The 15,490-nt window shown below is 37.2% G+C and overlaps 1 protein-coding gene across 1 annotated transcript; it reads right to left on the bottom strand.

Annotated features, from left to right (window-relative positions):
* Positions 1 to 14,645: 14,645 nt before the first annotated feature.
* LOC149248219 (uncharacterized) lies at positions 14,646 to 15,236 on the bottom strand. The gene has a single exon (XM_089448271.1). It carries the CDS (start codon positions 15,234 to 15,236, stop codon positions 14,646 to 14,648), a length of 591 nt encoding a protein of 196 aa, XP_089304397.1.
* Positions 15,237 to 15,490: the final 254 nt, after the last annotated feature.

Here is a 15,490-nt window from a genome sequence, read left to right on the forward strand (position 1 = left end):
TACCAGCAATGAACTTAGCATAGTCAAACATGATGGCTGCTGGTTGCCTAGAAGAGTAGATTGACATAAAGGATATTATGATTTCATCAACAAATTCGCTTGTAGTATAGCCTAGCACACTGGATATCATGTCTATGATGTCTCGGCCAAGGTTGGAGAATATAGTCCATAAGTAAGGGGGAGAGTCCTTTGGGGTGTATTGTTCTTCTCTGATGAAGGTCTGGTATAACTGAGCAAGTCTGATTGAGGTGAGTGTAGGGTAGTTTTTCAACATATCTCCAATGGAAAGAGGAGTCAGGCTTTGGCTTGGTTGTAATTGTAGCATTTCGTTAATGGATTCAGTAGTGATGGTAAATAGAACATACTGGTCAGGGGTTCTCACTACCCTTTGGATGGGATCATAGTTCATGTGGCAGTAATGTACAATCTCTAGGAAGATATGAACTCTGGAGAACTGGTGCTTAGGTAAACATGATTCCCAAAGTCCAATATAGTCTGCATGGTTTAGGTACTGGGCTTTGTACTTGCAGAATAGTTTCAATGGGGATTTTTGGACGGAAGTACCTTTAACATGGAAATCTTTGTCTGCAAGTGGGATATGGTCTAAATCCCTGTGAGGAGTCATAATGGGCATGACATTCAATGTAGTTGGGGCATCCATCCTTGGTTCTTGTAGATTCAAGGATGGGGGAAAAGGGTTTTAGTGAAATTGGGAAAACCTGGTCTATTTCAGAGTATTTTAGAGTCACCAGGAAACTTATCTTACTAAATTACTTAGTATTTGAAGCAATTTAGTTCATGTTTGGCAAGAAAATAGGGTTTCTTAGTGAAATTGGGGTAAATACCTAGTTTTGGCTTTTAGCCGTAGTAATGGTGACTATGCACTATTTGCACGACGACGCGGCTGAGTGTGGTCAAAAGTTTCAGCAGGTTCAATAAGTTGGCGGCTGGTAGCAGGTTAACAGTTGAACGTACTCTGTGCTTACATGGAGGTCAGAATTGTTCTTTTTTCACGAAAAAACGAAAAAACTATAAGTTTTTTGGTTTTATTCATAAAGTCAATGACTTTGGCAGGTACATTGGGAAAAGGAAAGTTGGTGCCAACGAGGGATGTGACATTTTGGCATGTAGCAGAGGTGGTAAGCAGAATCTATCGCACCGATTTTTGGGATAAGTGGTTTTGGGGGGAGGTCGCCTGATGCCATTCATCAGGCGCCATGTAGCAGCGGGGTGAATAGTGAAACCACTTACATCGGGTGAGTAAAGGCTGGCCTTCGGAGGCAGCCTAATATGAGCGTTGACCGTTGGATCTGAAGGGGTCAGATCGCATGGTGATCGGGGTGATGATTTGATCGGAGGTTTAACGGAGGGGCCCGACGGGGTTTTAACGAGCAGAGGGATTAATTAACTACGGATTATGGAGGCTTAATGACATCGGGAGTGATTTCATTGGAGGCAACAGATTATTAATTAATCACTGATTGATTAATTAATCTCTTTAATTCAGCGGTGGGTTAAGGTTATTAATTAGTCGTTGATCGACTTAATTAATCCCTTTAATTAGTTTAAGGCTTATGTTTCAAACCTAGGGGTGGGATATTATCATATGGGATTTTTAATAAAACATATGAGAAAGCGATTTATCTTTGGGAGTTAATAAATATAATTAAAATTAGGAGTTAATATGAAATGAAAGCGGAAAAATGGATTTTGCGCTAAGTATAATGTGTTTGAAATTTATTTACATTTTCGCATAAAACATCATAACTTAGGCTAAACGCATATTTGTGGGTTTTTGTGAAAAAGGGGTTTTGCTTGGGGGGATTACTTTCCCTAGGAAAATGGTAATTTTACCTTAGGAAAGGGATTTTTTAGATGAAATGAATGAATTATGGAGGGGGTGAATGTTGGTAAGGGGCTTTTGGTACTTAGATCTTATAAGTTATTGGGCCAAGGGTCCAGTCCCTCCAGAAGTCAAAGAAATGCTTTGAGCTCCATTAACTCAAGGTTTTAGGTACTTTTGTCCTTACTTATGGGAAATTAGTAAACTTAAGGGTAAAATGAATGGGGAAATTAATCACTTGACTTTATGTAAATACTCAATTATCATAAATACTTTAGCAACTTAATGATGAAAGTAAATGATATGATCTTAGCTAATCATTCATCAGAATTCTGCAACCATGCAACTACTTACCCATCAACTCATCCTAACATTTTTTCTACTCTTTATTAGGGTGCACTTAAGTTGGCAAACCATTATCAAAACATTTTTCTTTTCTTTTGCAATAAGAAACTATCTAAGTCGATCCTTATTACATCCAAGCACTTAGATTAAACTGTTGAGCTCTTTCTATTTCCTCTACCTATATACTTATCTGCCAAGATTAAACAGTTTGGTCAGATTTTATTCTCTACCTCTCCAAGGGCTCAAATTAAACTGTTGAGCTCTTTTTATTTCCTCTACCTATATAGTTATCTACCAAGATTAAACAGTTTTGTCAAATTTTATTCTCTACCTCTAAGCATGAAATTCAAAACATGGAATAACCAAGATTAAACTATTTGGTTACCATGGATTTTGGCATAAATAACAAGTTGCACACAATCATTACTGTGCAAAAAAGTAAAATAGCAGTGGCATTTGGACTTGCACACTTTCATGGTCTTTTTTTTTCTTGGGGTTCATTTTTCATCTTTTTTCACCTTTTACTCTTTTCGTCCTTTGGTTTTTCTTTTAGGACATACCCTCTTTACATTTTTAAATTTTTTGAATATGGAAAACATTTGCAGAAAGAAAAGGTATGTACATATTACAGATTTAACCTCAGATATTCAAAAATTATGACACCTATTGGTATAGGAACATAACAGACTCTAATGTTGGATTGAAGAACCACCATGTTCCAAAAATCGATATGAGGAAGTTTGATGGCAAGGATCCGGTAAATTGGATACTATAGATGGAGAAATATTTTGATCTACATGGTGTACCACTATTACAAAAGGTATGTATTGCATCTAATTATTTAGAACCGAATCAACTTTTATGGTATAAAGGTCTTTGTTCTTGTAAACCACTTGTCACGTGGTCAATTTTTACGGAGGAAATGATAGCACATTATGAGGATACAAAGATAAACACCTTCTTTAGCCAATTGATAAATCTCAAACAAAAGTGTTCAATGGCAGAGCACATTGAGGACTTTCAAAAATTGAATATAAGGGAAAACGTTATTCCAAAGAAGCAGAGGATTGATGTCTCCATAGGGACTTTAAAGGATAACATTCAACATCAGGTTCATCTTTGGGAACCTGATTCATTGGAGAAGACATTCAGGTTGGCAAGAAAAGTGGAAAGCAAAATTATGGAAACAAGGAATTCTACCTCTCACAACTATAAACATGGAAGTGTTGTTTCTCCTAGCCTTCCACAACTTACAAGGTTGACACCACAACAATTGGAAGAAAAAAGAGAAAAAGGGCTTTGTTACAACTGTGATAGAAAATACACTAAAGGTCATAAGTGTGCTGAGAAGAAATTATTTTACATAGATTATGAAGAGGAGGAAGAAAAGGATCAAGAAATATCAAAAGAAGAGGATATACACCAGGAACCAACCCCAGAGAAAGAAGAAATGAATCCAACCATATCTTGTAAAGCATTGGCAAGAATTACCACTCCTCAATCTCTCAAGATAGAAGGACATATCAAGAAGAAAAAGGTTCAAGAAGTGAAAGATCAAATCGAGAAAGAAGAAATGAATCCAACCATATCTTGTAATGCATTGGCCGGAATTACCACTCCTCAAACTATCAAGATAGAAGGACATATCAAGAAGAAAAATGTTCAAGAAGTGAAAGATCACATCGAGCATCAAGAAGCGAATCTGACCATATCTTGTAAAGAATTGGAAGAAATTACCACTCCTCAAACTCTAAAGATAGAAGGAAATATTAAGAAGAAAAAGGTTCAAGCAGTGAAAGATCACATCGAGTATCAACAACAAGTTCTCCAACTTTTAAATGATAACGCCACTTTGGTGCAGAATTGAATGAAACAATAGGTAGATCAACATCGCAGTGAAAAATGTTTTGATGTAGGTGATTGGGTATTTTTACGGCTAGATCTCAAGCAAGCTATTTATGAGAAGGAAATGTTGGCAATACTACATGCACTTAAGAAATGGCAACCTTACCCAATGGGAAGACACTTCAAGGTAAAAATGGATTATGATAGTCTTAAATACTTTTTAGAACAAATATTATATTTAGAAGAACAGAAAAAGTGGGTTACAAATATGTTGGGTTATGACTTTGACATCATCTATAGGAAAGGGAAGCAAAATTTTGTTGTTGTTGCACTCTCAAGAAAGGATGAGGATGTGGAAGCATTGTTTTGTCCTATTTCTATTATCTAACCAGATTGGATAAACGAAGCAAGGGATGAATGGAAGAAGGACGAAGAAGTGTGGCCACTCATTCAAAAGTTGCAGAAGATCCCAATTCAAACAATATTGCTGCAACTTGAAGAGGAAGGAAAAATCATATTGGAACTTGGAGGATTCACAGAAACAAGAACCCGACAGCTACAAAATCGATCAATTTCAGAGTATCTCATCAAGTGGAAGAACTTGCCCGCTGAAGATTCCACATGGGAGGACAAGAATTTTATACAGAAGCATCAAGAACTACTCAAGCGTTGAGGACAACACTTTTTGAAAGAGAGGGGCATGTTAGGCCCCTATACTACTAGTGTAACCCCTTATTGTTATTAGTACAACCCCATTATTATATTGTTGTACCCATGTAGTCCCCATATTGTTACTATTGTGCCCCATAGAAGCCCACTATTGTTATTATTGTGCGCTTACATTATTATTGTTATGTCGGCTTTGATTATATTATGGCCCCTTAGACTCCTATATATAGAAAGGAGGTCTTGTCATTTGTATCATCGAAGAATTGTTCATTTGTGTAATTTAAAGGAGGTTTCCCCCTCGAAGAGGATTATTTATAAGGCATTCATATATATTTTCTATCTTTTGTGAGCTAGTTTCATAACAGTCGTGGAAAGAATATAACACAACCCAACATACCTTTGGGTGTAGTTCACCCAGGATCGACAGGGACACAGATGAGCGATAATTTATGGTATCAGTGGGGACTCACACACCTGACCCTCTACTACTTCCCTCATGGGCACAATCAATTTTTCTATCAACTTTCTACACTCTCGGCATGAGCAGTGGGGGACGAGGTGCTCACCCGAGATATTTCGGTGACACTCAACGCACTAGGGAGGAGACATTTCAGTAGTGGCATTAGATTGGTGCATCAACTGACAGCCACAAGTTGGGGAATGAGGTGATCATATGTAGGGGTGGCATATCATTCATCATTGAGCCTATGTCTATGGAGCTAGTCCCGAGGGATACATGTGTCACTCTTTTCTCAGGGCATGTCAGGACCAAGCATGAGTAGAGGATAGCGAGTACGACTGAGGTAGTTTCCAAGTATGTGTCTAAGCTCTAGACCTTATATTGGCACATTATTAAGAGGGCGGATGACAGACCCAGGGGATATGATTGGTAGGGACAGGAGGGATCCACATACCCTGAGTTGATTATGAGTATCAGATACCCATCATTTGGTTGCATTCAGGGGGTAGCTCTTTGGCACATGTGGCTTCCAGCGATCATCGATACTACACAATGGTAGGCACAGGGCAGATTAGCATGCATTAGATTAGCCCACAATATATGGAGCCTATATAGTGATCACATGAAGGGACTAGAGATGAGGGCCAAAGGGATTCCATCAGTTGATAGGGCTATGCCACAACATGTATGGCTATGGGATGCAAGGATTTAGTTAATCAATAGATCACTCATGATGAGCAGAGTCATGGCAGAGAGTGATATAGTTCACTCTTGGGATGACACATGGGGGTTCACAGAGGGTTTCATCATATGGGGAGGTAAACATTATCTGTTGCTTCATAGGTTCGGAGTTAGGTTTGTATTGGTAGGCCTTGGTGCCATGGAGATGCCCAGGCAGGATGCGTTTCGCCTCTTTCATTGTTCCACCATCGAGTTCCAGGAGAGAAGGATAGTGACTGTGCACAATGGGGAGTATGACATAGTCAGAGTAGCACAACGTCAACATGGTGGCACCACTCTAGAACTAGCAGGGAACTAGGGCATCACAGCTCTTCACAACTCAATAACCTTTAGGGATGTGTCGACTACTGCAGGGGGAGATCATATAGATCTTCCATTGAGATTTAGCGAGTCACTGATGGAGCTAGGGACTTTTGGTACTTTCACCGGGCAGGATAGTGAGTCAAGCAAGGGGAGCTTCATGTTGGACAAGATTGCATGGGATCGTGGTATTGAAGGATTCTTTCATATCAAGATAGTGCAAAGGTCAGGCACGATCCAGTGGCACATTTGGGACCCTAGCACATTTTGCAGTGACAGTGGGGAGCAACAGCTAGAGAGGATGTTTTCTCAGGCATTACTTGAGGACAAGAAATTCTGGTGCATTAGAGGAGCTTGCCAGATGAGGATGCTACTTGGGAGGGCGAGCACATACTTGAGCATCTAGCATTGAAGTTGCTTGGGGACAAGCAACATTTGGGAGGGGAGGACTGTAATGTCCATTCCTAAATTATATTGGAACATGATTAATTTCTACATTTTAGGGCTGATTTTGGAAGTGATGGGGCCCATTCGATTTTATTAGGAGGCTAGACTTAGTAGAAGTTATTTTGATGTGGTTGTATGTGGGGGCCACCCACACTAAGAGAATACGCATTCCCTAGTTTGATTTGCATGGAGGGGAAATTGATGGTTAAGTGAGGGACCCACGATGGAGGGAAAAGTTCTCCAAGAAACCTATATAAGGATAGAAACTCTCCTCATTTCAACATCTAATCTTTTGACATATGGAACTCAACCTTAGTTGCTCGGGCTGCTTAACCGGGTTACTATGTTGTTTAGCACGTGAGTGTCTGCGAGTGCAGATCTCAACCTTTGCCTCGGTGGACTTCGAGTGCTACCCTGGGAAGGCAATTCATACTAGCTTGGAGGAGAGTCGATGGAGTTTCACAATCATATCATTCAACATTTGTCTCAGCCAGTGTGTGTTTTTGGAGGACACAGAAGGGGAACACACATGTGTTTCTTATGGGTTCATCCAGGCAAAAGCCGCGGGGGGAGTTTGGAATTGAAGCTACAGTGGAGGATCAACCTTCTTGGAGAGTTTTGGAGTAGGAGGTTGTTGCATTGGAGTAGTTTGATTTACAATCACCTGGGCCTATGTAGAGAGCCATCACTGGGCTCACGTGGGAGTCAGAGGAAGGAATTCTAAAGCTTGAGTTAGTCGGGAGAAGTAGGAGATCACTTGGAGGGCCATTTGAGGAGGATTGCTGGAGTTGGGTGAGCAGAAATTGATAGGATTACTCACAGCAACATAATTCGAAATTAGAGGAGGACAAGCTGTGAAGGGTCAATTTTTGAAGGTTGGAACCAAGGGAAAACCTTTCTGGGTTTTGGGCAAGGATCACGCTCCTAATTTTATAGAATTTTATAGGCAGATATAAGGGGTCAAACAGGGGTCCCAACTTAGCCAACAACTAGAGGAGCTAAGGGGAATTTGGGCCAAAATTTCGAGGTGAACATTTGGCCAATTCCTTCGTGTGTTATTCTAGGTATTTGGTGGAGAGGCCGGGGTTAATTTTCCATAATTTTCTTAGCACTGGAGGTGGGGTTTCTAGCAGTATCCTTGTAGCAGCCAACACAGTTTCATAGGGGCAGCGTAGGGCATCATTGCAGCAGTTATTGCACCATCTGGACTTGACATATTACCACCTGGGTTTGATCAAGCTTGCCATTGAGGCAATCCCATGTGCACCACTTCCACATTATTGAACTTTTCTCCCAGATTATAAGAAAATGGCTTAGCTGTTGGATATTCTTGGAATTTTAATGGTTGTGCACTGAATGTTTCAATTTTATGTTGTTGTTTTTATTATTTCCTTTGCATAGCACTATTTTCCTTATTTTGGAACATTACATCATAGGGCTCGCTAGGGAAAAAAATATATTATTATGGTTATACTGGAACATAGAAGTAGTTGATAACACTGAAGCCAATTTTATCTCTCATGATGTAAACAATTCTGGCCATGTAACCCAGGTTTTACAATACAAAATATTCGTTATGTGTGTGTGTGTGTGTATGTTTAACTTGTATATTATTTCTTTTTTATAAATAATAACAATAATAATAATTGAAAATAAAGTTATAATTTATTTAATTTTTATTTTTATTTTAATCTTCCCATTGTGAGATGTATCATGAAGTAATTGTTTTGATTTTTTTCATGGATTAATGTCTAGCTAGTTTACTAGCTATTTAATTTATATGGCCCCACTAGTGGGTATATGCATCAAGATGGGTTACACTTTTGGGCCAAATGTGACAATGAAATTTCAAAATTTTAGTCTTTTATCAAATTAAATCCCTCAAAATTCAAATAAGCGTGGTGAATTTTGATTCCGAGTAAAAATAGAATTTGTGGAAAATTATGTTGTTGCCCTGATAATATTTTTTGCAAAAAAATTTAGTGTCATATAATATGTTAATTTCTAGTTAAATGAAATTCTTATCCTGGCAAATTTTCACACACCTTAACAGGTATGTGTGTGTTCAGGTGCAATAACTTAGTCTAATATATATATATTTATATATATGATCAACACATGAGAAACTAAGTTATGTATATTATTTTTTTTTAATGCAAATTTATATTTTTTTATTATTGAAGTTGGCGAATTAATATTTGAATTGCATTTTTCATACACATGCGTTCACATACATTTTTTTTCTACTATTTAAATAAATTTAAAAACCAAAAGTACCTTTTTGAAGATGACTCATAAATGAAGATGGTGGTATTTTTTGAAATTTTTTCCTTTTTCATATTTTATGTTATTGATTTTTCATTCAACCCCTTTGAAATTGTCTAAAAAAAATCAACCATAATGTTTAAAATAGATTAGATGAAAAATATTATATGAATTCAAAGATGTCAAACTCATATGCCATTGGATAGAGGATTCCTTCATGATTGCAACATGATCAACTCTGCCACCTAAGGACAAAAAATTTCCTTAAGTCTGCTAGGCAACAAAATGGTATTGTAGAGAAATCTGCAGAAGGGGAGCTAAAAATTTGTCTTTTAGGCCTTTAATCGAGTTCTTAATGTGGCTAAATCAAGACTCGATTGAGCTATGAAATCTCGATCAAGTCCACTCCAACATAACTTACCACCAACCAAACACTCAACTATATCGATGGCATTGATTAGGAGTCTATGGACCTAGGAGTTCGATCAAGCTATTGCTCGATCAAGCTCCTGCTTCTACCCAAAAAAAACAAAACAAAACAGAGCTGAATGTTCATTCATAGAAAAATAATAGAGAACGTTCATTCATGGAAAGATAACAGAACATGAAAATTACACAAAAATTACAACAAATATAGTAAATTGAAGAATTAGATCTCGAAAAGGAGAGCAAGTGCCAAGCACAGAGGAAGTGTAAAAAGAGAAAGGATGAGAAAAAGACGACATACATTAAGAGAACAAGGAAATTATTCAATTCAACAAATTCATTTATATACAGGTAATTATTTGTCTCACTTCTCATATTACATAGTCCATATTGTATGCATTAGGAAACATGATTCAAGATGAGAAAAAAAAGGAGAATGAAACAATAGAACTAAGATAAAATAAGCAGTGAAAGTAATACCATGTAGTTAAAAATTGAGATGCAACAACAACTAAAGAAAAATCACTTGGTATGATTAATGGTTCATTGAAAATCAAAAACCACTTGAATTCATGCAAATTGTGAAACACGTTCGAATTGTAATGGTTGAGCGTAACCTGCAAAAACTAAGGATCTTATTTAAACAAAGAAAACCATTACATATCCATATAATATTTACATGAATTACAATTTATGGAAATATTTACAAGAGGGATTAGCAAAAAGGGTTGTCACATAGGTTCTCCAAAACCTATAAACATTAGTTTGATTGAAGCTCGATATCCTTGTAAGAGTTAAAAGAGAGAAAATGTGTGAAGATCTAGAAGGAGCAAGAGTATCCCTTCTTCCAATGTGTATGTTGATAAGACATTATTTGTTAAACATATAACAACTTTAAATATTCATGATATCCATCATCATAAGATAATGGTTCCTTGAATTGTAAACGATGATCGCTACCTTTGAAAACCTCACAAGTTTCTTCTTTCAATCTTCGTGAAGGTTATGAGAATTAGTTAGAGAGCATTTTTTTCAAAGAAATAAAAAGTGTAGTATAGATTTGTTATTGCAAAAAAAGGAGTCTATTATTGCATACCATTACAATTCTCTGCAAAAGGCTCATGATTAATAAATATTAAATTCATATATTATAAGTGCAAAATAAATATATTAGGATGCACATATTGATGATATGCTAAATGTTTACAATGTTAATCTTCTTATACTGTGGCAATCTAATGTCTATTTTCATCTAGTTGTTTCTCAACATGTAATCGTGAAATATATTGCAAAGTATGCTTCAAAATTAGAAAATAGGTTATAAAGTTGTCAAGATTTGATTGAAAGAATTGAATACATAAAAGGCAAAGGGATATACTTCTTTGCATGTGCATAAAAAATCTTCCTTTTATAAACATATAGTGTTTTAAATCCTCTTACCCCTCCTTGTGCCCTACTTGATTGTTGTGCTAAAATTTCCATGTACATTCTCCCAAAGAAAACACTCAAATCACTTGTGCCCCTCTTCACCACAAATGATAACAATGTACATCCATTGTTGATAAGACCTTGAATCATATTCCTTGTTCTCTAAATCCACTAAAACCTCTATCTCTTTATTTATTTTTGTTTCCTTATCGACAATTTCATTGGTCTTTTCATACTTCTCATTCCGCAATTCATCCACTTTTTGTCTGGAATTGTGAAATTCTCCGTAGTTATCATAAGTTCATCCTATAAGAAAGTTCTTCCTACTATTTCTTTATGATAATTTTAGTTACACGTTGTAAACACTAAATTACATGGTTCTTCTAATGAAGAACTTTTTTTCCAACTAATTTGATCTTTAAATAGTGATTTTCAAATATTAACATACCTAAAAACTAGTTGAATAGGTTCCTTCTTATATGAAGTGTGTATTTATGTATTGTATATATTTTTTAGCCGAAAATTACCTCATATGTATATATATATATATATATATATATATATATATATCAACTTGGCCCTTCAATTTAGTAATCATTAGATTTTCAATAATATCGCATTCTCTCAAATTCAAAATATTATCGATATCATTAAGTTAGCAATGATTCCATTAATATGTACTTAGACAAGTCCTATATAAGAATAAACTTTAATTTCTATTAGTCTTTAGTTCAACAACCTTGCAAATTATTATACACTATCTTCTTCATTAACTTTGTTATCTTCATCCTCTTCTCATTTTTGAGCCACACTCTTTGGCTTCTTTAGGTTTTTAGTTTCTCTCCAATTCTTCTAATTTTATTCCTAACAACTAATTTGATCTTTGAATAATTATTTTCAAATATTAACATGCTTAAAAACTAGTTGAATAGGTTCCTTCTTGTATGGAGTGTGTATTCTTGTATTGTTTGTTTTTTAGTCATAAATTATCTTATCATTAAATTTTTATAAATATAGATATAGATTTTTTTCTTTCACGAAATCAACTTGGCCCTTCAATTTAGTAATCACTAGCTTGATTTTTTAAGAATCCCCATTCTCTCCAATTCAAAATATTCTCCATATCATTAAGTTAGTAATAATTCCATCAATATGTATTTAGACAAGTCCTATATAGGAATAAACTTTAATTTCTATTATCCTTTAGTTCAACAACCTTGCAAATTACTATACAATATCTTCTTCATCAACTTTGTTATCTTCATCCTCTTCTCATTTTTGAGCCAGTCTCTTTGGCTTCTTTAGGTTTTTAGTTACTCTCCAATTCTTCTAATTTTATTCCTAACACCTATTCTTTTTTAATCACCTTTCTATTTCCTTCTCTTCTCACAATCCCTTTTTATTTGGCAATTGATTTTAATTGAAATGTTTGGTGAATGAGTATATGAACAAAAAAATAATACCATCCTTGTTGTAGGGATCACCTTTAGTTTAGGATCTATATAGTCTTTTAAAGAAATGAGAAATTGTTGCTAAGAAGAACTAATTTTGAAAAAGGTAAAATGCTTCACTTGGTAAACGTGAGTTGTTGTCAAACCAAACAATGCTTCAAGCCTATTAACTAGTAAAATTTTTGGGTTATCGAACAATAAATCACCTTTATTAAAAACCTTCAATCCTATGCCCAAACTGTTAAGTTTTTTCATTTCTTAAACATGTGTTGGGGGCAGAGTGAAGAGATATTATTGCTTGTGGGACTAGATTACTTAGGAAATAGGTATATTGACTTTGCAACTATTTTACAAATTGCCTACTTCAAACTAGTTTGCAAATTTCTTATCCTTTACATAAAGTTGGATTACAAACAAATACTAAGTAAACATTTTTATAACTTTCAGACGAATTTTTATAACAAAACTAAAATTATTATACACTTTTCATGACAATAACTCGAATGAAATACAATAAAAAAAATACTATTGAACAATGTTTTCATTGTTATAGAAACATTTAAAATTTTAAGAAAAAATTACCCGTACAAATTACAAGACTTTAATCCTTTTAATATACTTTTTTTTTTTTTCTAAAACGTTTATGGATTTTATTTATATGCTAAAATAAGAGTGGGTCTTTGCCATAGCGACCCCGTGTACATGGTTGTTATCCTTCTTATGCTGCCTTTGGAATGTGGCAGTTTCACGCATTTTGGAAAAAGCTTTCCCCATTTACAATTAAGATCCCTTTCATGAGAGTGCAGCCTATATTCGCCATCCGATCTACTTCCTTGTTGGAATTTCTGAGGATGTGATAAAACTTGTATGAATCAAAGCCTAGAAGGACTCTCTTTAATCTGTCCATGATTTTGTTGAGTCCAGCATTGTTGAAAAGATCCTCCTTGATTAGTTTTTTGATTAAAATTTCTGAGTCTCCGAAGACTTGGATATCTTTAGCACCTTTCTCTCTGGCAATAAGGCAAGCTTTGAGCAGCCCAAGGATCTCCGCTTGATTGTTTGTTTTCAGACCAAGGCCCCAGGCAAAAGAATCACTAAAGGACCCTTCCGAGGAGTAGATGATCCCACCAGCACCTGCGGCTCCGGGGTTCCCTTTGGACGCCCCATCAAAGAATATGGTAGTTAGTTTTTGGGCCCTCCACCAGCTTTGAAAGATGTCATCTGGCTCTCTTTTTCGCCATTCCGGATTTGCTTTCAGGGGTGTAAGGAGGTACTTTCGGGGATGTGGCTCAAGGGCCAGCCACCTCTTTTCTTCAGGCCTGAGCAAAGGGTCATCTTTGAAATACTGCTGCTGAGCCACTTCCAAGAGAAGAGCCTTAGCTTTTGCTGCTACTTGAGTCGGAGAGTGCTGCATATCATTGAAAATCTGCTGATTTCGAGCTAACCACAGCTGCCAGCAAACAAATTTGGGAAGCGCTATCCATACTTTGCGCCAGAAGGACTTAGGAGGGATACTTCGGGGGTAGCAGGTACTCCATGACGCAAAAAGATCCGGAACAGAGATTTGCTGAGGGATAGAGATCTGAAAATCTTGGAGTAGAAGCCCCCACACCTCCTTGGCAAAGAGGTAGTCCAAAAAAAGGTGCTGGGCAGTTTCTAGATTACATCTGCAAAGCACACATCTATGAGGCCCTTCGATCTTCCTTTTTACCAGATTGTCTCCTGTTAAAAGTTTATTGTGTGCCAAGGTCCAGAAAAAAAAAAAAAAATTAACTTTTGGGAGGGCTAACGGCTCCCAGACCTGTTTCCAGAAGGTGGGAGTTTGGTTGCTGTTCTTAGATCCCTGAAGAGCCCTATATCCCTCTGTTGATGTATAAACTCCAGTCTGGCCCCATCCCCATCTGTCCTTCATGAATCTGTTGACAGGAGCGGCTTCTTCAAGTAGGTCCTCCAGCAAGATCAGTTGGCCTCTTAGGTGCGCGGGGACTCCATGGAAATCCCATCTTACCCAATCACCACGATTGTCCCAAATTGCTAGATCATAAACGCTGTTTACTCCCGCTCTTTCAAGCCAGTTTCTGAGATCAACGATTTCTTCGCTTTCTGCCAGAGGGTCACTTCCCATTATTCGATCTTTCCACAGGTGGGTGCGCTTACCATTACCGGGAATTTTGTACATGATTTTTTTGAAAAAATCATTGCTTTTGCAACAAAGCCTCCATACCTGCGAACAAGATGCTGAAGTCTGCAATTGCATTTTCCTGAGAGCATCATTGTCTGCATATTTTGACTGTAAAATGACGCTGACGGGATGAGTGGGGTCATGGATCATTTTCCACAAGAGTTTACCGCCCAACGCTTTGTTGACAAGGGAGGAATCCCGAATTTGTAGTCCGCCCTCAGCAATCGACCTCTTAACCATGTCCTAGTTGACTAAGTGCATTTTTTTATCATTGCCTTTCCCACCTTGCCATAGGAAATCCCTGAGGAGGGTAGCGATCTGATCTGTTACATGTTTGGGGGCTAGGAGAAACGCTGCCTGATAAATGGGCAGAGCTGACAGTTGAGATTTAATTAGAATGGTTTTACCGCCTTTTGTTAACCAGTATCCTCCCCAGGTAGCGATTCTAGATTTGATTTTGCTGATGATGTGAGTCCAGAGGGACCTCTTGTTGACCCTTGAGGAAATGGGAAGACCAAGATACTTGAAATTGTCCCATTGTGCACGTCCTTTGAACCTGAGAATCTTCGAAATATTGGTGATCTCCTGCTGCTCAGTATTCCAGCTAAAGATTTCACTTTTACTCTCGTTAACTAGAGCACCAGACACCTCGCAATAACTTCTCAGCACAGAGTCGAAGGCTTTCGCATTTCTGGTGGAAACGCCTCCAAGGAGCAGAGAATCGTCCGCGAGGAGGGCGTGATTCAGGGGAGCTGCAACATTAGAAGGTTTGAGACCCGGGAGGGAGCCAACAGTTCTTTCAGCTACTAGTTTTCTACTGAGGGAGTCCGCCATGAGGATGTACAAGAAGGGAGAGAGAGGGCATCCCTGCTTGATACCTCTCCGAGCTTGAAAGAAATTGGTTGGATGACTGTTGATAAGGGGAGTAATCCATGGGGATTCAATATGTGCTTTTATGAGCTAGACAAAGTGTTGAGAGAAGCCAAAAGAAAGAAGAACTTTGCATAGGAACAAGTGGTTTACTCTATCGAATGCGTTCGCCATATCAAGTTTGATCAACATACCTTTCTCCCCTCGTTATTTGCTTG

This window comes from Pinus tabuliformis, chromosome 7, assembly GCF_031772625.1.
Source record: "Pinus tabuliformis cultivar Carrire ecotype Pingquan chromosome 7, CPIR1, whole genome shotgun sequence".
Lineage (NCBI taxonomy): Eukaryota > Viridiplantae > Streptophyta > Pinopsida > Pinales > Pinaceae > Pinus > Pinus tabuliformis.

Excerpts from the sequence above, each read along its gene's own strand:
- LOC149248219 (XM_089448271.1), bottom strand. The coding sequence starts at position 15,236 with ATGGCGGACTCCCTCAGTAGAAAACTAGTAGCTGAAAGAACTGTTGGC.